This window comes from Talpa occidentalis, unplaced genomic scaffold, assembly GCF_014898055.3.
Source record: "Talpa occidentalis isolate TD23 unplaced genomic scaffold, MPIMG_talOcc4v2.1 talOcc4.8, whole genome shotgun sequence".
In the NCBI taxonomy this organism is placed as follows: Eukaryota; Metazoa; Chordata; class Mammalia; order Eulipotyphla; family Talpidae; genus Talpa; species Talpa occidentalis.
Genome location: NW_023605194.1, coordinates 18953449 through 18975998, shown reverse-complemented (window position 1 = coordinate 18975998; position 22550 = coordinate 18953449). Strand labels below are relative to the sequence as shown.

Sequence of the window (22550 nt, the reverse complement as noted above, 5' to 3'; positions counted from 1 at the left end):
ACAGTTGAAGAAAGTATGACCTTCAGAGTGTGTGATGTCAAGAACCTGATTCCTAACTCCTGGTTTGCAGCTGTTTCCTTAGGTAGTAGAGCCTAGGGGTTGAGAATATAGACCCTAAACTCAGAGAGGCTGGGTTCAAATTCTAGGCTGCCCTTTTTCTAGCTATATGATCGTGGGTGATTACTTAACTTTTTAAAATATCATTTTTGTTATGTTAAAAATTATATAACAGAGTGTAGTTTGCCTAGGAGCAGAGTTAAACAGAGTGTAGAGATATAAATGCTCTTTGTAGTTTATTTAGCATTTTTTTTTCTTGTCATCTTTGGTCATGCATAGTGAGGTTATTTTTTTTTCTTATTTATGCATTGGCAAGTTTTGCTATTCTGATTTTGCTAGCTTTATAATTTTATTAGAGAAATTTTTAATCTTTTAGTATGTCCCAATGTGGATTGAATAGAATAGGAATTATTTGTTCTTTAAAGCTCTCAAGAAAGGTAATGAGAAGTGTCAGGTCCTAGTGCATTTTTGGAGAAGATCATTCTCTATCATTTTCTAGTGTCTTTGGTAGTAGTTATTGGATCTACTTGTAGGTCTTCTTGAGTCATTTTGTTGGTCTTCTTGAGTCAATATCACTTGATATTTCTTAAAATTTTCATTTTCTATTTTTTTCTTGACATGACTTGTCAGAAATTTTACTAATCATTTCCAAGTATTTCCTTTTGTATGTATTCAAGTTTTTGATTGTAGTAGTTTTAGTTGTCTCAATTATGTTAAATGATCAATGCAAAACATCCTTATGGCTTATACCAGAATTTATACTAAAAACTTCTATGGATTCTACTTCCCTTGTACCCCTGTTTTTCTTGTTCCATGTTTAGAACAGAAGCGCCATTAACTACTAGAGCTGAACCTATGACTCATAAACTTCATTCTTAGGTAGATAACCAACAGGAGGTGTTGCTATGTTCACCAAAAGATATATTCCAAGGTGTTCATAGCGACACTGATTATAAGAATTTCAATCTATGAATATCTCAAATATTTATTGGTTGTTAATGGATTACTTGCCATCCATCACACAGTAGAATACTATACAGAGAATTAATGGTAAGTACAACGACACCACCCACATGGATGAACCTTGCAAACACAGCACTGAGTGCAAAGGCCAGCCCCCAAAGAATGCATATTGGATGGATTTATTTACAGCAATTTCACAAATAGATAGAGCTCATCCATGGTTATGGTGTCAGAACCTTGGAGGTGGTTAGTGATTGCAAGAGGAATCAAGAAGGTAACTTCTGGGGGGGCAAGTAATATTGTTTCCTCATTTGGTTGCTAGTAAAACAGGTATGTTCACTTTGACACCATTTATTATACTTATGGTGTACTTCAATAAAAAGTTCGCTTAAAAAAACTGGTTCTGCTCTCCAAGTACTGTCAGCCACCTCACATATCTCTCTCTTGCTTCAAATGTGTTTTGACTAAACAGATGAAGGCATACCCCTTCTACTCGCTTTGACCACCTTCCAACCTCTTTTTCCAGTTGCAACCTGCAGAACGTTTTCTTTCCATCCTCTCCCTCCAGAACCAGCCAAAATTGTCTTTTGGTCTTAACCCCTTATTGTGGGACAACATGAGCTCCCAGATTCATCAGGATGATTCCGCTGAGGTGAAGGCCACCATCAGTCACCCAGCCAAGCTACATCTGTGGGCTTCCTATACCTGCCTGTTTCTGGGCTTCTATTTCCACCCCAAGCAGTATGGTTCAGGGTTTCTGAATACTCATTACTCTCCTCCATATCTTGCTTCATGATTCTTCTACTCCACCCATCCTCCAATTGCTTCTCTCCCTCATCCAAGTCCTTTTACCTGGGCACTCTGGTATTCTCTCTGAAAAAATAGAGAGAATATGACATAGCCTGATAATATAGCCTGGTTCTCCTTACCAAGCTGTAGAATATTCTCTCTGCTGCCTGCCTTACATACCTGGACTCTTCTCTGTGGACAGCCCTTCCTGTGCTGTCCCTTTGAATGAAGACACTTCACGTCAGGGATAGGAAGTGCAAGTGAGATTCTCTTCACTCCCCCCAGCCTGCCAGGTCCCCACTCATCTAGCTCTGAGTATGAATTCTTGTGCTTTTGCAGTTTCAAACCTTCACTAGTGCCATTGCTTACTGACCTTCTGTGGCTTGTTTTCATTTGATTCTCAGCCTTCCTCTTCATCCTGCTGCCATGCTGCTACCTCTGAGTCTATAGGGGCGGCCAGCACACATGGCAACCTCACAGTTTGACACCTCCTCAAATGCAAAGGTCTTTACCCTTATTTCCTTTCAATCACTCCTTCAAATTTCAAGTCCTTCCCTCAATTGTATGCTCAGCAGATAATTTTACCTTTTACTTAAGGAATCTGAAAGCATTAAATTCAATCACCCATAGTTTCTTCTTTTCCAGTGCCTTCAACCTGAGAGGTAAACAATTGCCTCTTCTATTTGTAATCACCCCCTCCAGCATTTGGGAAAATCACAATAATTTTGTTGAGAATCTACTATGTATTACATCTATTATTTTATTTAATCCTTATAAAATCTCTTTACAGTAGGTACTAATAATATCACCATTCCCACTTTACAGACTGAGGAAGCAGACACAAAAACTTGTGCAATGATGAAGGTAGGATTTAAGTAGGCCAGTGCTCTTAACTCTTAATTGCCATGCTATTCTGTTTCTGATAATATAGCCTGAAACTTCCTGTTTACGTGGGTGAAGCAGTGCTTTCAATTCTAGTGTTCATTCTGTGAATGTCATACATCCTGTGAAATAAATCATTGTAGCCATGTTTATAACTGTCAGTAGTACATACCCCATCAATAGATTGAAATAAAATGCAGCCAGAAAAATGAGGAAATATTTTACGTGCTTATTATAGTAATATTTCCAAAATGTACAACCATTTAAAAGATGCAAAGATAAGATTGTGTGCATTAATGTCTTCACTTTTTAAAAAAGATTTACTTATTTATGCATATAAGAGCTGGGCATAGGCCAGAGATGCGGGGGGTGAGAGGACTCACCAGAGACAGAGTGGGGAACGGAACAGGCAGACTGACTGAAACACAGTGCTGAGGGGAGCAGTTGGTGAGACAGGAGAGGTCTGCCGCACCATGTGGGTAACTCCCTGGTGAGCCAGCAATCAACTCTGCTGCAGAGGTTTCGGATTGCTTCCTAGTGTGGTGCTTAACCCCTTGTGCCACAGGGAGGCCCTCTACTTGTTTTAAAAAAGGAAGAATGTGCACTTTTTTTTTTTTTTGCTTCTGCCTTCATGAAGTATTCTGGAAGGTTACTTGCCTTTGGGAAGATTAACAAGCTGTGGGGTGATGGTGGGAGGAACACTTTCCACTGTATACTCTTGTACTTTAAAAATTTTTGAATCACATGAATCCATTACCTATTTCAACATTGTGTTAAAACCATTTTATTTTATTTTATTTTAAATAAATTTTATTTTTATACTCCCCATACAATTGCAACCCCCTTATTTTGACCCCAGTCCCTCCCCTCCCCACCCCCCACCCCCCATAGAGTGACTCTGGTTCATAGTTTTTTGTTGATTTTGATGTTAAAATCATTTTAAAAGAAAGGAATCGGGATGGAAAATACTGTTACTGGCTGGCTGTATTAATCAGTACTTTAAAAAATCTACACCTCCACCTAAATCCTTGACCTTGTTCCTTCATACCTTCTACAGATTTTTGTTTCATTTGTCATTTTCCTCCTGCACCTTCAACTTATCCTCTCTACTGGGTTCTTTCCTCAATTGATTAATATGTTCGTAATGCTTATTCCAAATGAAATTTTTAAATTCTCCACTGAAACCACACTCCCCTCTAATTTCTCTCCTTTCTTTTTCAATCACAGTTCTGAGTAGAATAATATTCTAGACACTTGAGTATCTTATTCCCCAGTCATCATGTACTCATTGCTGTTTGGCCTCTGACCCCACCATTCTGTTGGAATTGCCATTAATAAGGTGGGCTATGATCTTGCTAAACTCATATCTGTCAAACTTCACTTATAAAAATTCTCCATTAGCATTATTAATTAATTTTACCTGCTTTAATCCTTCTAATATGAAGTATCATACAACTCTGATTCATTGTAATTCTTCTGTTTCCCCTCTTGTTCTGTCCTCTCATGTATGTCAAGGTTCCTTAGTAGTCTGTTCTTGGCCCTTCTCCCATCTGCATTCTCTATGACTGATTTCACCCTACTCAAGGTTTTAACTATCACCAATAATCAGCATTTGACAAATAAGTACTGGTCTTGACCCTCAAAGAATTTAGAAGTACATGATGCCATTTAGAAATGGGTGTCATATGTTGCCTCCTATACTCATCTGACTTCACCCACAATTTCTGCATTTGTAGATTTTTTTTTAAAGATTTATTTATTTATTTATACAAGCACTGGGTATAGTCAGAAGCGCGGGAGGGTTAGAGAATTCATCAGAGCATAGCAGGGAACAGAACAGGCAGAGTGACGAAACACACTGCTGAGGGGAGCAGTGGGCATGGCAGGAGAGGTCTGTCGCGTCATGTGGGACCCTTGCTGGTGGCTGGGGATCGAACCGGCGCTGTAGAGGCTGTGGGCAGCTTCGCAGCCCAGCTCTCAACCACTGCACCACCAGGGGAGGCCCTGCATTTGTAGATTTTGACCCTGATTACACCAGGAGAATATGGCTGCAGGGGTATCAGTTCTTAGGCTGAGTTAAGCTAGTCAAATCCTCTGTTTTGAGAACATTATGCTGCAACCTTATGAGTGATGAAGGCAATAGTCTCTGAGCCTGACTAGTCTGGCTAGCCATTTCACTTTTCATCTTTGGATATTAGTGATACCTCTATCATCTGGATTATTGAAAAATTTTAGTTTATTTTTAGTGAAATGGTTATCTACTTTAATTACCATATAAAAGGTAAAGCCACCATTTCAAAATGAAAATTAAAATCACAAAGTACATACAATGGTATCTTGTTATCCTTGCTTTTAGTATTTGGGTCCTGCTTTGGACTTGTTGGGTGAGACCAGAGCAGCACTTAGTCTAGAGCTAATTCTATCTAGAGCTAATTAGGCAAAATCCTCTGAGTACTCTCTATAGTGCTCCATGACTTATTAAGTTTTCAGTCTGGTTGATAGGAACAGGAAGTATTGCACATATTTGCTTCCCCATTTGCCAGGTTGTTAGCAGGATTCAATTCTTTTGGTTGTTGATTGAGAGCTTCATTTTTTCACTAGCTGTTATCTGGAGTTTCAGTCGTCATAGACTAGATGATTCTTGCAGTTCCTTGCCATGTGGTGTTCTCCAAGATGGGCATTTGCTTCACAGCCACCAACAAAGAAAGAGACTGCAGCCAAGATGAGCTTTATAATCTTATGTAATATAATCATATAGTCATGTACATGTAATCACATATCTGCTATCATCAATGCATTTACTATTGGGTAGAAACAAGTCACAGGTTATGTCCATAAATAAGAAAAGGGGATCACATAGGGTATGAATCAGGAGGTGGGGATCATGAAGGCCACCGGTCAGTGGCCAGTCTACCAAAGTTTGCTCCCTATTACCATAGCTACAGAAAAATCAATCTTTTCCTAAGTTTGTAGAAGTGGAATAACTGGAGTCTCCTACCCTGCTCTTGAGAATGTAAAATGGAACACAACTACAAAAGTGACCTGGTAGTTTCTTGAGCAGTTAAACATTTTATCAAATGACTCATTCATTCCATGCTTAGATATTACCCAGAATAGATGAAAACAACTCACATAAAATCTTGTATATGTATGTTCATGTCAGTTTTATTCATAATAGTCCCACAAAGAAAACACCGAAATGCCCATCAACAGGTGAGTAGATAAATAAAATAAAATATATCTCAGCAATAAAAAGGAACAGACTAGTGACAGACACAACAGTGTGGGCAATATCTAGATGGGATGCTGTCTGATTCATGAATCGGTTATAAAAGCTACTTAGATCTCAAAAACTGTGAATTTTGTTTTTTTAAATGTACTTATCTTTTTTTTTTTTAAAGATTTATTTATTTATGCATACAAGAACTGGGGTAGAAGCCTGAGGTATGGGGGGTGAGAGGATTCACCAGAGACAGAGTGGGGAACAGAACAGGCGGATTGACTGAAATACACTGCTGAGGGGAGCAGCGGGCGAGTCAGGAGAGGTCTGCTGCACCATGTAGGTCACCTATGTAGGTCGCCTCCCTTGCCAGGGATAGAACTCCATGCTGTAGCAGCTGCGAATAGCTTCGTAGGTTACATCCTCTTTTTTTATTTTTTTTTAAATTTTACATATTTTTTACATCATTTTTCATTTTTGCACAATGTATGCATTTTCATCTTGGTTATATTCCCCAAACAATTCCCACCTATAAGTTAGGTCTTAACCCATTGCGCCACCAGGGAGGCCCTCTTAACTGTACTTGTCTTTATCAGAATTCTTTCTTTTTTTAAATATTTATTTATTTATTTATACAAGAACCGGGGTACAGCCCAGATGTGCGGGAGGGTGAGAAGATCCACCAGAGAGAGAGCGGGGAGCAGAACAGGCAGACTGATGAAATACACTGCTGAGGGGAGCAGCGGGTGAGTCAGGAGAGGTCTGCTGCTCTGTGTGGGTCACTTCCCTCGCTGGGGATTGAACTCGTGTTGCAGCAGCTGCGGACAGCTTCATAGTGCTTCATCTTAGCCCCTTGACCAGGGAGGCCCCTTTATCAGAATTCTTACTGCTCATTATTGGGATTTTTTGTCTCCCACACTGGCCAGCAAGACCCTGAAGGGAAAGGTGGTGTGTGACCCCTTTCTGTGCACCCTAGATTCTGGTCCAGGTCTTAACTAGAGCTGAAAGACAGAACAGGCATTCTGAATGAGTGAATGAAACTTTATTCTCAGGCCACCAGCTGCACCAGCCTGGAAGTGACAGTAGATTCTCTATTTCTGTTGCTCTTGAGTTTACCAACAAAACAGCTAGAACTCTATCCCCTTTTGAAAATATGACCCTACATTTGTATTGTGGCCACACAGAAGGAATCTTGCATATGCCCTCTCAAGTACATAATACCTAGGTGCTCCCTGCACAAGGGGCTTCCAGCATATCACAGGGACCTAGGAAAGCTATTCATATAGCAGTGTTCATAGTCTCTTCCCCTCAGTATAACTGGGGTCCAAGGAGCAAAGCACAACGTGAGGGATAGGTGGACCAGACCTGTAGGCATCATGCTCTGTTTTTTTGGCTCCATAGGTTCGCGCCCAATAAGTCTGCAGGATTGTCTCATTTTTTTTTTAAAGATTTATTTATTGATGCATACGAGAACTGCGATACAGGCCAGAGGTATTGTGGGGGGTGAGAGGATTCACTAGAGACAGAGTGGGAAACAGAACAGGCAGACTGAGTGAAATACATTGCTGAGGGGAGCAGCGGGCAATACAGGTGAGGTCTGCTGTGCCATGTGGGTAGCTCCCTGGCCGGGGATCAAACTCCTGCTGCAGTGGCTCTGGATAGCTTCATAAGTTGAGTCTTAACCCCTTGCGCCACCAGAGAGGCCCTTCTCTCCTTATTTAAAGTGAATTATTTTCCACACCACAACCTAAGCCCTCATGCAAATAGACAAATTGTGTATCTAACTGAAAGCTGCAGGAGTAAGCAGGTGAAATTCAAGCTTGAATCCTCACTCTCACAGAGAGAATTTGGAGACTCAGGGGACACTAGGCTTAGTTTCTAGTCCCAGTTCTGACTGTAGGTGTCGCTTACTCCAGCTGTAGCACCCAGCCACACTTATATACAAACACCGCCCCCCACCCCCCAAACAATGTGGATGGTTGTCAAAGTCATGGTGCTGAGAAAAAAGAAGTCAGGCCAAGAAAAAGTATTTCTTGCATGACTTAATTTTATGTAATAATCTAGAATGCAGATCAATTGTCTGGAGAGACAGATAAACTGTGAAGGGACAATTGGAAACTTCTGGTGTTGATGAAAATGTCCTGTATCTTAATGGTGGTAGTGATTCACAGATGTAGACATCTGTCTACACATTCATCAAATTGTACATTTAAAAAAGATATACCTCAATAAATCAAGTAAGAACAATATTTAAGTGAAAAAATCAAACAGAAATGTGAATCTAGAAGCTTGAAGGAGACAGTAGAGTTGATAACTAAGTAAGGGTGATTTTGAGGAAAATTTGCAATTAATACTATTTTCATCTCTCGTGCATTAGCTAAAGAAGAAATAGAGCTACATGAAACATTCTAGATATTAACTTTTTTTTCCAAAGTGAGAGTTTGCTTTTAATAGAACAAAGAGGTTATTTATCATTAAAAATTATCAGTGATGTTAAGTATTTTTCACATTAATTGGCCACTTGATTTTTTAAATTTCTTGTTTGTGTCCTTCACCAGTATTTCTACTGGGTGGTTCTTCCCAGATCCTGTTTAAAGGCCTAATTAGCCCAGGACCTCCTTGTGGACAAGAATTGTATCTCCTTTTGTTATAGGACAGGGAGAGGGGCAGCCCAAACCCCACAAACCTGCCTATTCTAAATGGGTTCTGCCATCCGCCGCATCAACACAAAACATAGGAGACTTTAATGGGAAGGAACTTTAATAAAACTAGGAAACAATACAGGAAAGGCAAAGAATCTAGTTTCGTAAATGAAGCACCCAAAGTTACCCGTCCCCTCGTGGGTAAAAGTCCATTCATATGGGATTGGCCCAGAACAAGGCCCCAAAGCCTGCCACAAGTCTAAAGCATCTTCCAGTGGGGACCCACAGAGAAGGGTCAGAAACAACCAGACAAGCCCGGAAGGAAAAGAGCAAAATCAACATCAAGATAAAAGCTGCCATTGTCACCTCCCCACGGGTCTCACCCACATCTGTGTCACCCAGTCCACGACCAAAAGACAAGCGCAGTTTCTTCACGTGTCTCTAGGCTCCATGAGCCTCCTCCAGGTCTCCTGGCTCCATCCTGCTTCCTTCCTCAGTCTCCTCTGCAGCTTCTCCTCTTCCTGCTCAGCTCCACCCTCCCTTGGGTGGGGCAGGGAACCTCCCCCTTTCCTGGGGACCACCCGTTACACTTTCTTTCTCGATCCTCAGCCTAGCACAATGTTTGGAATTTATTTCATGAAACGCTTGTTGAAATGAATGATCTTAATTCATTGTCATAATCCTTTGGCGACTACGTTATTACTTCTGTTTTTAATCAGTCACAGGTTGACTGATCTGCAGTCACACAACTAAATGGGAGCACTGGGTCTCCAGTCCAGGCTTCCTTCCCCTCTATCCCCTCTAGCGATGTCTGCCTGGACCCTGTCTTCCTCAAGGCATCAACAGGAATATTTCAAACGAATTTAAAGTTAGCAAAGCGCAACCCCCCGGGGAGCGCACGCGCCCCTCTTTCTCGCGCCTTCCTCTCGGCCACTCTTTTGGCCCCCGCGACTTGCCGTCGCCCGCGCGGCGGCGCTCCCTGCCCTGCTAAGATGGCGGCTGGGACGGCAGATTCGCAAGCGCGGTTCGGTCAGTCAGTGAAGGGGCTTCTCACCGAGAAGGTGAACACCTGTGGGACTGACGTGATCGCGCTCACCAAACAGGTGCTGAAGGGGTCCCGGAGCTCGGAGGTGAGGCGGGAGTGGACTCGCGGGGCCTGCTTCCCGGCCCGCCCCCTCGCACCGCCGTGTCAAGGGGCAGCCTGGGCGCGGAAGGCTGTGGGCTGGGGCCGAGGGTGGAGCTCGGTAGCCGCGGCGCAGGTTCCCGCGTGTGTAGACGCCGTGGGTAGGACTACCAGTGTGGTGGGGGAAGGCGCGCCGTGATGGGAACCTGTGGTTTATTTATTTATTTATTTATTTATTTATTTATTTTGAAAACTGAAAGAGACGATTTGGATTTATTAAATTACTCTATGCAGCCACAAGATATTGAACAAAGAGAGAAAAAGTTAATATAAGTCTATAGTCATGCTGCCTTGTTAGAAAGAGGGTCCAGAGACATAGGAGCCTGCATGACTAAAGGACCTGTACCCACATTACTTCTAGGACAAGTGCTCTTTTTTATTTTTTTCTGTCTCTTACATTTTATTTATTTATTTGTTTGTTTGTTTGTTTGTTTATTTATTTATTTCTGCTCCCCATTCTTTTTTTTAAATTTTATTTTTATATGCCCCATACAATTACAACCCCCTTATTTTGACCCCAAGCCTTCCTTTCCCCGCCCTCCACCCCCCATAGAGTGTCTCTGGTTCATAGTTTGTTGAGTTTGATATTTTCTTCCTTATAGTTATTCTTTTTCCTGGTCCCTTATTTAAGTTTTCTAGAGGGAATCTGTGGTTTAATGAGGAGATTACCGCAGGACTGAGGACGAGCTAGTGACCCTCACCAGTTCTTGATTTTCTCCCCGGGTTGTCTCTAGTGACTATCTGTCTCTTGGGGCCCCCGAGATTCCTCAGCATCCCAGATTCGCCCCACAGGTTTATGCCTCATCTTTCTATGCGTTGATCCTTTTCTGGCTTGTCTTTCCGGCCACGTTCTTGCCTCTCTGTATCGTTTTCTCCTTTACCCGCAGCTGTCCCCCGCATCCTCTGACTGGTTCCATTAATGGAATTATTTGATGGCTTTTCCCACCAGAAAAGGTGGTGTATGTGCACAAAATGTACGTCTCAAACAACACCCCCATGTTCATTATACTCCTGAATTTTAACCCAGAAAAGAAGGTACATATCCATACAAAGACTTGTACATAGCACATGTTCCATGATAGCACCCAACTGGAAACAACCCAAAGAACTGTTGACAGGTGAACGGACAAACAAAATAGATCCAATAACTCAGCCATTCCACTCCTAGGTTTTTACCCAAGAGAAATGAAAAAGAGTCCATCATTTTGTTACGTAAATCAACCATATACATAACATGTCATATAAGATTTCCACTTAGTTTTCATGGCAATAGTAATTTCACATTTAATCAGTTTCTATATTATTTCGTTAAGTTTTGTAGTTGGGGTAGTAAACCTTTGGACTTGTATATAAATGTTCATAGAAGCTTTATTGATACTAGTTTAGGGGCTAACAGAATTATCTTTACAGAATAAGCTTTCATGTCATGCCCTTAGCTTTAATTGATAGTGTTTACAGGAAAATATTTACATTTACCATAATACTATTATTGAAGTCTCTGATCTGGTGATCCCAAATATGTTTTGTGTGCAGCCCCACGTGATATGATCTTTTCAGGGTTCAGTATCCTAGAAAAGCTTATCTCTTGGAGAATTGTTGTTTTGCCTCCTATTAAATAAGAATTATGCGACTCATTGTGATTCACAATTTTGGCTTGGTTACATAAAAGCCCCTTGTCTGTTTCAGTGTTGGACAAATTTGCTTCCTTATCCATTTCAAGACTTTTAGACCTTTTTTTTCCCAAAAAGAAAATATGTGTGTTTAAGTGTTTATACACACATATGTAGTTTGGTATGAGTGGCCTTAAATCTTTTTTGGGGAAAAATAGATATATGATTTGAGAAAATAGATGGTGTTCATAGCTAACCACCGATTGTATTGAACAACCATAGTCATAATAAACTTACATGTATATTGAGCATCTGCTATGTGCTGGACACTGCTGTGGTTTTTTTTTTTTTTTTTTTAAGATTTTATTTATTTATTTATACAAGCACTGGGTACAGTCAAAAGTGTGGGAGGGTGAGAGAATTCACCAGAGTCAGGGGAGAGCAGAGCAGGCAGAATGACGAAGTGCACTGCTGACGGGAGCAGCGGGCAGCCATGTGGGATCCTCGCCCCGTGGCCAGGGATCAAACCGGCGCTGCAGAGGCTGCGGGCAGCTTCGCAACCCGGCGCTCAACTGCTGCGCCACCAGGGAGGCCCCCACTGCTGTGTTTTAACTCACTGTCTTTACTATCACTAATAAGGGAGGTTCTTTTGCATAGAGAATACAAAGAGAAATTTAACTTGTTCAAGATGACTCAGTTGCTAGGAAGAGGTAAAGGTTGGATTCAAATCTACATAGATGGTTCTAGGTCCACATTCTTGGACTCCCTTTCTCATGTGGTACTAGCTGGATTAAATGGCCAAGAATCCACTATGTCACCACTGACTGCCCTAATGAGGTCTGCTCTTTCCCATTCCTTCTTGTATATTTTCACATGACTGCTTCTATAGGAGGTTCAGATTGGGTGCTCAGTGTTGATGGAGTTAAACTGAGATCATTTTGCTTTCTGAGACAGGATTATTACATGATATCTCAATTCTCTGAAATTTTGTTCTTACTGTATCTCTTGTATAACATTTATCACATCTATGTTGCCCTTGAATTGCCAATGAATATATTTATCATCCAAGAAAAGTTGTCTTAGCCCTACTTTTCAACAACCTCTACATTCTAGACAGTCACAGTCCCATCCAGTCTGTCTTCTAAATGTCTCTCAAGAATCCTGCATACCCCCAACCTTTTTTTTTTTTTTTTATACTGTCACTAATATAGTTCAGGTCACTCTCATTGCTTGCTTGAATGCTGCAGTCTTCTCCTAACCAATGTCTGCATGTACATCCCCTTCAAGTCCATTCACTTTTTATTGAAATTACATGCAAAAGGAATTCTAAACTCCAACTGTTAGTCTCAGCATTAGTCTCAGCAGTAGAAGTCACTTTTTTTTTAAAAGATTTATTTATTTATGCATACAAGAGCTGGGGTACAGGACAGAGATGCAGGGGTGGGGGGGAGGGTGAGAGGATTCACCAGAGACAGAGTGGGAAACAGAACAGACAGACTGACTGAAATACACTGCTGAAGGGAGCAGCGAGCGAGATAGGAGAGGTTTGCTTCGCCATGTGGGTTTCTCTCTGGCCTGCTGGGGATCGAACTCATGCTGCAGAGGCTGCAAATTGCTTCATAGTGCAGTGCTTAACCCCTTGTGTCACCAGGGAGGCCCAGAAGTCACTTTTTAAGAAGCCTTACCTGGGGCTTCCCCTGGTGGTGCAGCTGTTGAGCGCTGGGCTGCAAGCTGCCTGCAGCCTCTGCAGCGCCCGGCCGGTTTGATCCCCGGCCACTGGCAAGGGTCCCACATGGTGCGCAGACCTCTCCTACCCTGATACGTCAGCCTGCCTGTTCTGTTCCCCGCTCTGGCTCTGGTGAATTCTCTCACCCTCCCGCGCTTCTGACTTTACCCAGTGCTTGTATGAATAAATAAATAAATCTTTAAAAAAAAGAAAAAAGGAAGAAGCCTTACCTGAACAATTCCCTCTGTCCCACTGGCTCCCAGGGCATCCAGGCTTCTCCTTCAACACTTCATAACCCCAGATTGTAAACCCAGTAAGGACAGTGACTGTGTCTTTTTTTTTTTTTTTTTTTTTTAAAGGCATGCTTTATTTATTTATTTGTTTGTTTGTTTGTTTTGTTTATACATGCACTGGGTACAGTCAGAAGCACGGGAGGGTGGGAGAATTCACCAGAGCCAGAGCGGGGAGCAGAGCAGGCAGAAGGACCGAAGTACACTGCTGAGGGGAGCAGCGGGCGGCAGGAGAGGTCTGCGTGCCATGTGGGACCCTCCTCCGGTGGCCGGGGAGCAGCCGGGGATCGAACCGGCGCCGCAGAGGCCGCGGGCAGCTTCGCAACCCAGCGCTCAACCGCTGCGCCACCGGGGAGGCCCCAGTGACTGTGTCTTTTACTGGCATATCATAAGCGTGTAGAAGTATTTGTTCAATGAGTGAGTGAGGTTGTTAAAATCCTTTCTAGAATTCTGCCATTGATTTGTCAGTTACTATTTTCCATCTACAGGAGTTTGGAGTTTGTGTCTTAAAAGTGGCCACAAGAGGGCATAGGCACTCTCATACATTGTAGGTGGGAATGCAAAATGTTATAACCTTAATGGAGGGGGAATTGGACGATAGATAGCAAAACTAAAACCCTCTCTCATCTAGCAACCACAATCATAATTCTATTACTCTAGCCCAAAGATACACTGGTAACAAGATGCAAAGATACAGAAGTTATTCTTTTGTAACACTGCCACTAACAAAAGACTGGAAAAAGTCCTAAATTCCACAGTGAAGGAATGGATGAATAATCTTATAGGAGGGCCTCCCCGGTGGCGCAGCGGTTGAGTGCTGGGTTGCGAAGCTGCCCGCGGCCTCTGCGGGGCTGGTTCGATCCCCGGCTGCTCTCCGGCCACCAGAGGAGGGTCCCACATGGCGCGCCGACCTCTCCTGCCGCCCGCTGCTCCCCTCAGCAGTGTACTTCGGTCCTTCTGCCTGCTCTGCTCCCCGCTCTGCCTCTGGTGAATTCTCTCACCCTCCCGCACTTCTGACTGTACCCAGTGCATGTATAAACAAAACAAACAAACAAATAAAATAAATAAATAAAACATGCCTCTATTTTAAAAAAAAAAAAAAAAAATAATCTTATAGGATATTCATACAGTAGCATGCTCTGCTGTAGTAGAACAGCTATACAGAGATTCAGTATATATTGCTACACATCCAAATCAGGGTATATTATCAAGTGAAAATAGCAGAGTGTGGAAGAGTATATTAAACTTTTGGTATGGAGGGAGAGGATATATGCAGATGTCCGTTGTTTTAAAAAGAAACAATGGAAAGCGAAATCAAAAGTCAGTGAAACCTATTTAGAGACAGGGGAGAGAGAACAGGTAGGTGAAAGGACAAGTAAGAAAGTTTTTTTTTTTTTAAAGATTTATTTATTTATTTATACAAGCACTGGGTACAGTCAGAAGCACGGGAGGGTGAGAGAATTCACCAGAGCCAGAGCAGCGAGCAGAACAGGCAGTCTGATGAGATATACTGCTGAGGTGAGCAGGGGTCACGGCAGGGAGAGGTCTGCACGCCTTGTGGGACCCTTGCCGGTGGCCGGGGATCAAACTGGTGCTGCAGAGGCTGTGGGCTGCTTCGCAGCCCAGCGCTCAACTGCTGCGCCACCGGGGAGGCCCCTGTTTTTTGTTTTTTGTTTTTTTAAGGGAAACCACTTTCATCGACAGTTTAAGCTGTCCAATTGACAGCTTCATAGAATAACAGAAATAAAATAATCCCAAAGTAATAGAATATACAATTGTAGCAGGTTTAAAACTCTTTGCTCTCAACCTTTCATTAGTACTGTAAGCTCCAACCTCTTGTCAAGGGCAGCCATGTTCTCATGGCCTCAGAAAACTTTCCCTCCTCCATACTGTCACCCACATATCAGTGAATATAGGCACACTTGGTATACACCAGATCAGAGTGTAGTCCAGGCCTCAGCAGTGGCTGTGGTGTTGCTCAGCAAGTACATAGCTCACTGTACTTTGGCCAGGTCTCCACCAGGTATCACAGTGGGAGGCTGGTAATTAATGCCAATTTTGAAACCAATCTACAAACTGGATGCTGTGCTTGGTCTTGATGGTGGCAGTGATGGCATTCATATCTTTGGGAACCATGTCAATATGGCAGAAGACATATATTTACCATGGTGAGGGTCACATTTCACCATCTGGTTGATTGGCTTAACGCATGCATTGGTAATCTCTGCCACAGAAAGCTGTTCATGATAGGCTTTCTTAGCAGAGATAACAAGGACCTATGTGAGATAACAAGGACCTAACAAGCCCTATCAGCAGTTAGGGCTCCATCAGATCTGAGAGAAGCAGTAATGGAGGACACAATCTAGCTAATAAGATAGTTTAGGTTAGTTTATGTTGGGAGCTCAGCATCAAATGTTCTATAACAGATGTCATAGATGGACTCATTGTCTACCATGGAGGCAGAGAATGCTCCAGGTGGTGTGGATGGTGAGAATGAAGTTGTAAGGCTGGGTAAAGGGAGAATTCCAGATTGGACTTCTTGTCATAATCAACAAAGAGATGTTGCATTAGCAGGCAAGTGGACCTGGAACCAGATCCCCACCAGAGCTGTGGAAAACCAGCTTGCCCTAAAGACTTATATGCTGGTCAGCCAGCTTAAGAATTTGGTCCAAGCGGAGGTCAGTGATTTCCTTGCCAATGGTTTAGTGCCCTCGGGCATAGTTATTGGCAGCATGTTCCTTGCCTGTGATGAGCTGCTCATGGTAGAAGCGCTGATGGTAGGTGCCACTACAAATTTCATCATTGACTGTGGCTTCCAGATCTATAGCTACTGCCCAGGGCACATGCTTGCCAGTGTCCGTCTCGCTGAAGAAGGTGTTGAAGGCACCATCTTCTTTCCCAGTTGTCTTGTCACTGGGCATGATGCCATCAGGCTAGATGCCGTGTTCCAGTCAGTAGAGCTTCCAGTAAGCATTGCCAGTCTAGATGACGGCCTGACCAGCGTGGATGGAGATGCACTTACACATGACTGGGACTTGGAGTTCTACAGGGCTGGAGGAAGCGAGGGACTGGCAACAAGGGTCTTCCAGTAATGGAAGTAATGGGACTGATGTGGAGCCAGGGAAGAATTAGCCAGGGATGGAAGGTCTTATTTTGTTTTGTTTTTCACTTTAGAAGCGCACAAAGTTTTACTAATTTTAAAACTTAATAGGAAAAACAAATAAATAAAAGTTGCTGTGGAGGACAAATCTGGGGGTGGTAGCAATGTTCCCATTCACCAGAATCTCTCTGACCCAATGGGGTAGGGGAAGGTTTGATACCTATAGCAGTAGCACTCATTATATAGCTGGACTTGTTGTCTGCCAGGAACAGGGTTCAATATTTAACTCTGACTTAAAAACAGCAACAAAGAAATAGAACATTCATTTCCCTGTAGCCACACAAACTATGTAGATTGAACCCAAATCATAATATTAAAAAGCACCCTTGTTAATATCTGCTTGCCTCTTGGGGCTAACTAAGTCTGATCTCCTTGATCGTGGGCAACCCAGCTGAATCAGAGTGCAGCTTTTCTCTCTTGGTCTCAGGGTCCAACTGACCATGAACTCATTACAATCTGCTTCCATATCTCTCCTTTCTTTTTTTTCTCCCATCTGGCCTTTCTTCCTGGGTGGTTTCCCATTCTGAAGCCCAGCTGCTTCCCATTCCCTTTACCCTCGGTCTCTCATGCCATATCTAAGCAGCTATATTCTTTGTCTTTTTCAGTCCCACCTTAGCTCCTGTTCTCATACTCCTCTCAAACCACCCAGATCTCTTTAAAGAGTTCTCATTGGGCCTGTGGAGCCAGTGTTTTTTGCAGACTTCTCAGCACTTGCTCTAGAAGCCATGCAGAGAGCTCAGCAGCTCTGGAATGCAGGCAGTGGCCTTTGCAACAGATGTCAAGTTTGTGCCAGAACTGCCATAGTGACCATGGAATGGATTTTCAATGTGAACAAATGGAAAATTATCCTCTTGGTACATTTAGAGTGTTTGTAGTTGTATAGATTGAGAGAGTGGGAAGAATAGCGAGGGCAGTAGTATAACAGCTACAGAGAGACAGGAAGTTTGGCAATTTTGATTATTACTATTTTGTTTTTGTCTTCCAGCTGCTAGGTCAGGCAGCCCGAAACATGGTACTACAGGAAGATGCCATCTTGCACTCAGAAGACGTAAGGAATAATTTCTTCCATGATTGGGTTTTACATACATAGTTTATGTGATTATAGGGAAGTGGAATGCTCTATTTCTCTGTGTTTGTGTGTTTTTCTTTATTCAGAGTTTAAGGAAAATGGCAATAATAACAACACATCTTCAGTACCAGTAAGTATGTCCTCGCCAGTGATGTCTTGCTGCAGAATCATTACCTGTGCTTCAGCACATTTTCATGGGGAATACAGTGTGGTTAGTCAAGGATGAGTTTCTTCTGGCAAAGATGCCTGAGACTGCAGAAGAATTTATAGTAGGAGCGGAGATCAGGAGCAAGGGTCACTTTTTGTGAACTTCTCTTGTGTTAATCAAGGGCTCCTCAGAGGAAAGCCTGTAAGGTGCTTGGCATCCAGTAAGCGCTTAAATAGTGTTTTTTGACTTTGCTCATGCTCTCTCCAGGGGAGTTTGCTCCTTCACTAGGCCATCTGGTGTAACTGTGATTTTTCATCCTGTGTGCTCACATATAACCCAGTCCTCGCTACATATAGATCATCCAGGAGATTTTGTTACAATTTTAGATAAAATTATATTTTAATTAAAATTTTATCCAAAATTATAATTAGCTTTTCATTTTACTTCATTTTATACTTTAGGCAATTGTTGCTATACTTATGTACCTATTGGCAATGTTTGATTGGGAAGTTAGTTCTTGTTATTTTAAAAACTAGATGTTCACTCTTTGGGTGTATACATTATCCATTTGTGACCATTTGACTCCTCATACCCAGATTGAGTTTGAGCCGTGCATATAGTTTGTTGGATCTCTCATGCTGATAAAGTAGTATTACGTCTTTAGGTTTAGAATCCCTCTTCAGCAGTTCTGCACTCAGCTGTTGATCATGGGTTCAATAGTACAGTCTTAGGGTAAGATGGGCAGAAATAGAGACTGTAACATAAACTGAAAATTTGTTCTGTCTTTAAATAACCTACTAGTTCACTGAGTTTTCCTATCTTTATTTCTCCTTTCCTTTTCTGATTTAGGCAAGAAGCTATTCAGAAGAAGTAAGTAACCCCCAAAATAGGGGTTTGAGGGACCTACTGAAGAAGGCTGAGAGGAATTATACTGCTGGGCCTAATTGGTACAAAATTCAGGTTGACACATGCCCTTATATTGACATGTGCTCTGGGGGTAGGTCATTTGAGATATAAAGAATGACATATGGTAAGTCAATTCACTGCTAGGAAAGGCTTTCTAAAAGTTAGAGTGTAGGGCCTCCCTGGTGGCACAAGGGATTGAGACGCAACCTTTGAAGCTATCTGTAGCCACTGCAGCAGGAGTTTGAAACCTGGCCAGGGAGCTACCCACATGGTGCAGCAGACATCTGACTCACCTGCTGCTCCCCTTAGCAGTGTACGTCAGTCAATCTGCCTGTTCTGTTCTCAACTCTGTCTCTGGTGAATCCTCTTACTCCCCACACCCCTGTCCTGTACCCCAATTATTAAAAAAAAAGTTAGAGTGTTGAGGCCAACCTTAAAGAATAGAAAACCTTTTAGATTGATAATATTCATTAAGTAGAGTAAATGTACTAAAGCCATTAAACAACTGTTTTTTCCCTCAATTTTTTGTTGCGGTAACATTGGTTTACAACATTGCATGACAGTTGGAGGTATAGGTTCAAAACAACCTTGTTTTTGTAGAATAGATTAAATCTGTCCCTTGTAATATTCTTTATACTACTAATGCTTTAATCTTTATACTACTAATTGGCTTCAAAAACCTTCCTTCATAATTTAAATACTTCTGGGACCCTAGTGAACCAATATAAATTTTTATTTAGTTTCAGCAGTACTTATGCATTCATAAAGTACAAATAGATTGTCGAAAGAGATGTCTTTATTGTTAATTGCACATAAATCTTTTTCTCTATCTTAATTTCTAGTGTTGAGCAGTCCTCGGATCTACAGGACCAGTTGAATCATCTGTTGAAATAGAATGGCTTATTGGAGGCAAAAGCACTTCTTTTCCTAGTTCTGAGGAGGAAATACCTTACAAAACTGTGGCACTATGGGTTTGAGTCCCATCTTCTTCTGCAAAGGTTAAGTTAGAAAAAATTTGTGGTGATGTAGTTTTTCCTGAAAAGAAGTCAGGTGGTTGAATTTGGGAACCACTTTTTGAATTGGACTAACCCATGCTTTTATTGAATTTTTAAGTTGTCTTTTGGTTTGATATTAAAGCAAATTTAAAAATGTCTTTGTTTTTCCAATAGAACTTTAATATGTCAAAAGTGGCAGCACTCCATCTGCCCACCTGTAACTATGCAGGTGCTTCTTTTCACCAACTCTCCCTCTGCAGGGCAGCAACTTTCTGGCTGCCCATGACCTATACCATGCAGGGACTTCTCTTCACTGACCTCCTTCAGTGGAGGCTGCTCTCCTCAAGGCCACCCGCCTGCAACCATGCAGAACTCTCTTAGCAAACCTGTCCCTTCGGGGCAGCTCTTCCTGCCCGCTTGTGTCTGTGCAAGTGTCTTTTACTATCCTATCCCTTTTCTAATAAACCTGCTCTTTAAATATAAAAAAAAAAAGTCAAAAGCCATACTGTCTAAATGTTATCCTTAAGTAAATACTGACATTTTAAATTCAGAAATAGAACTTTTTTTTGTGAACACATAAGAATGATTAATATTCATTTTAAAGACTTTTTTCCTTTGATCATATATTCAGGAAGTACTTTAATTTCATGGCCACAAAATGTTTTCTTTTCTGAAAACTCAGAGGAAGGGATACTTATTTTATATCTTGTGGTGAATTTCTAAGGGCAAACGAAGCAGATGGTATCATATGTGCAGTGCAGTCTCCTACCTTGACCTGCATTCCTTGTTTGTTATTGTGAGTCTTGATTAAGTGGCCTTGGGTTTATTTTGTAATTTTGCTAGTTGCCAGCAAATTCACTTGTATGACATTATTGTCAAATGCCAAGGCAGTTGGAATTACTAAGTGATTGCAATGTAGGGTTATGAAAACGTTACGTTTGCAGACATTTACCAATGTTCATCGAGTTCATCTTGTTAAATGGCATTAACATTGTCTGTGGTCGGGTCTAAAAGTCTTTACTTTGTTTTAATTTAAAATGGGATTCAATCCTGTTCTGGTTTAATTCTTAATTTACTAAGAAGTTGAGAGAAAATGGATATAAGAAAGTGGTATTTTCATAAGTACTTGATTTATATTGTATATAATCAAATTGACCAATCATATCACATTGCATTTATCCTTCATTATGCATAATGCACATTAACTTAAGGTAAAGAAGAAAACTAGACATGTTTACTTACTCTGTAAACATTATTTTAATTATTAAATGTAAATGGGCTCAACTTACCTTTAAACAGAAGGGTTGCAGATGACAGCAAATATTATATTGAGTAAATCATTTGAAACATTACCTAAGGATCATGGTGTCTGTTCCACATTTTTGCTGTTGACCATACCTGGTGCACAAATTATGTATAATTAGCAATGAAGAGACAAAATTTGTTCCCCCCCAAAAATAAAAAGGTCACCAATTTAGAATGCAAAAGTCATTCTATTTAAGTATATCAGAAGCAAAGAAATAAAGGTAAGTGTGCTTTCTTCATCATGTTGAAACAAATTAAAGAAGCAGTGACTGCTTATACTTGATTGTAACTGATAAAATATCTTTTACAATTAAAATTTTAATGGTAAATAAAATTTACATTAGATAATGAAAACTAGTATTATTGAATTCAGTCATTTTTAAGAACATGCCAAAATACACAAAAAAAGTAGCCAGAATTGTGGGAACAAGCAAAAATGTATACATAATTGATAGTTAGTTTTTGGTAGAAATAAACAGGCTATCTAAAATTAAACTATTAAGCACAAAAACAAAAATGGCTTTTTAAAATACCATTTGGATTGTAGACTATACCGTTGGAGGATAATATTATTAAAATAGTTACAGTTTATTACGTGCAAGGAAATTTGTGTTATCAAAGCTGTGCTATAAAGAAAAAATCATTCTTTATATCTCTGTTAGCAATAAAAAATTTTAAGGGGTTGTGGTTAGAATTTAGAGAGAAAACAGAAGAAATAAAAATGGAAGAAAACCAAGCATAAATGACAAGAACTAGAAAAATATATAAATATATGACATAGGGCCTCCCTGGTGGCACAGCGATTGAGCGCTGGGTTGCAAAGCTGCCCACGGCCTATGCGGCGACGGTTCGTTCCCGGCTGCTCCCCAGCCACTGGAGGAGGGTCCCACATGGCGCGCAGACCTCTCCTGCCGCCCGCTGCTCCCCTCAGCAGTGTACTTCGGTCCTTCTGCCTGCTCTGCTCCCCGCTCTGGCTCTGGTGAATTCTCTCACCCTCCCGCGCTTCTGACTGTACCCAGTGCTTGTATAAATAAATAAAAAATAAAATAAAAAGATACAGTATTACAAAACTGATATTTAAATGAGTATGTTCAGACTGGTTATAAAAAAGCAACTTGCTTTCCTACACGCAATTCAAAATTGCCTGAGAATGGTTCCGTATGTGTGGTTCCATCCCCATGACCTGGAAAATGAGGGAAACTGTGTTTAGGAGGGGGCGTGGGATGAGGGGATTTCCTTCCAAGAGGCAAGGGAAGCTTTTGGACCGCGAAAGTATTCACTGTGGTGACGTCTATCTTACTCAGAATTAGAGAACTTAACACTAAAGAAAGGTGAATTCTACTGACTCTCAATTACATCTCAATAAACCTGACCTTAAGAAAGGATGGAGAAAGGGCTACTTTGTTCCCCAAAGGGGCAAAAGCTATCATATACATGGGGGTTCATCTAAGCCTGAAAACCAGTTTCATTTCGCAGCAATAAAAGAAGATACTAATTAACAGTAATGTCCTTTCCCCCGTGGGAAAGAGTAAAGGTAGCCAGGCTGGCTTTGGGCCAGCAAGGCCGGGAGAAGCGCGCACAGGTGGCAGCGGCCTCGCAGGGGCA

General features: G+C 41.5%; 1 protein-coding gene across 2 annotated transcripts; it reads left to right on the top strand.

Annotated features, from left to right (window-relative positions):
- The first annotated feature begins 9506 nt into the window (after positions 1–9506).
- On the top strand, positions 9507–21847 carry BORCS7 (BLOC-1 related complex subunit 7). 2 transcript variants are annotated; one of them, XM_037497999.2, is made up of 5 exons: positions 9507–9683; positions 17508–17570; positions 17678–17721; positions 18589–18609; positions 19488–21846. In XM_037497999.2, exons 1-5 carry the CDS (start codon positions 9546–9548, stop codon positions 19537–19539), a joined length of 318 nt encoding a protein of 105 aa, XP_037353896.1. In that variant the 5' UTR covers positions 9507–9545; the 3' UTR covers positions 19540–21846. The 2 variants fall into 2 exon arrangements, with proteins under 2 accessions (XP_037353896.1, XP_037353897.1); XM_037498000.2 differs by lacking the exon at positions 9507–9683 and adding an exon at positions 16960–17376 and having other exon boundaries at positions 19488–21847.
- The last annotated feature ends 703 nt before the right edge of the window (positions 21848–22550 follow it).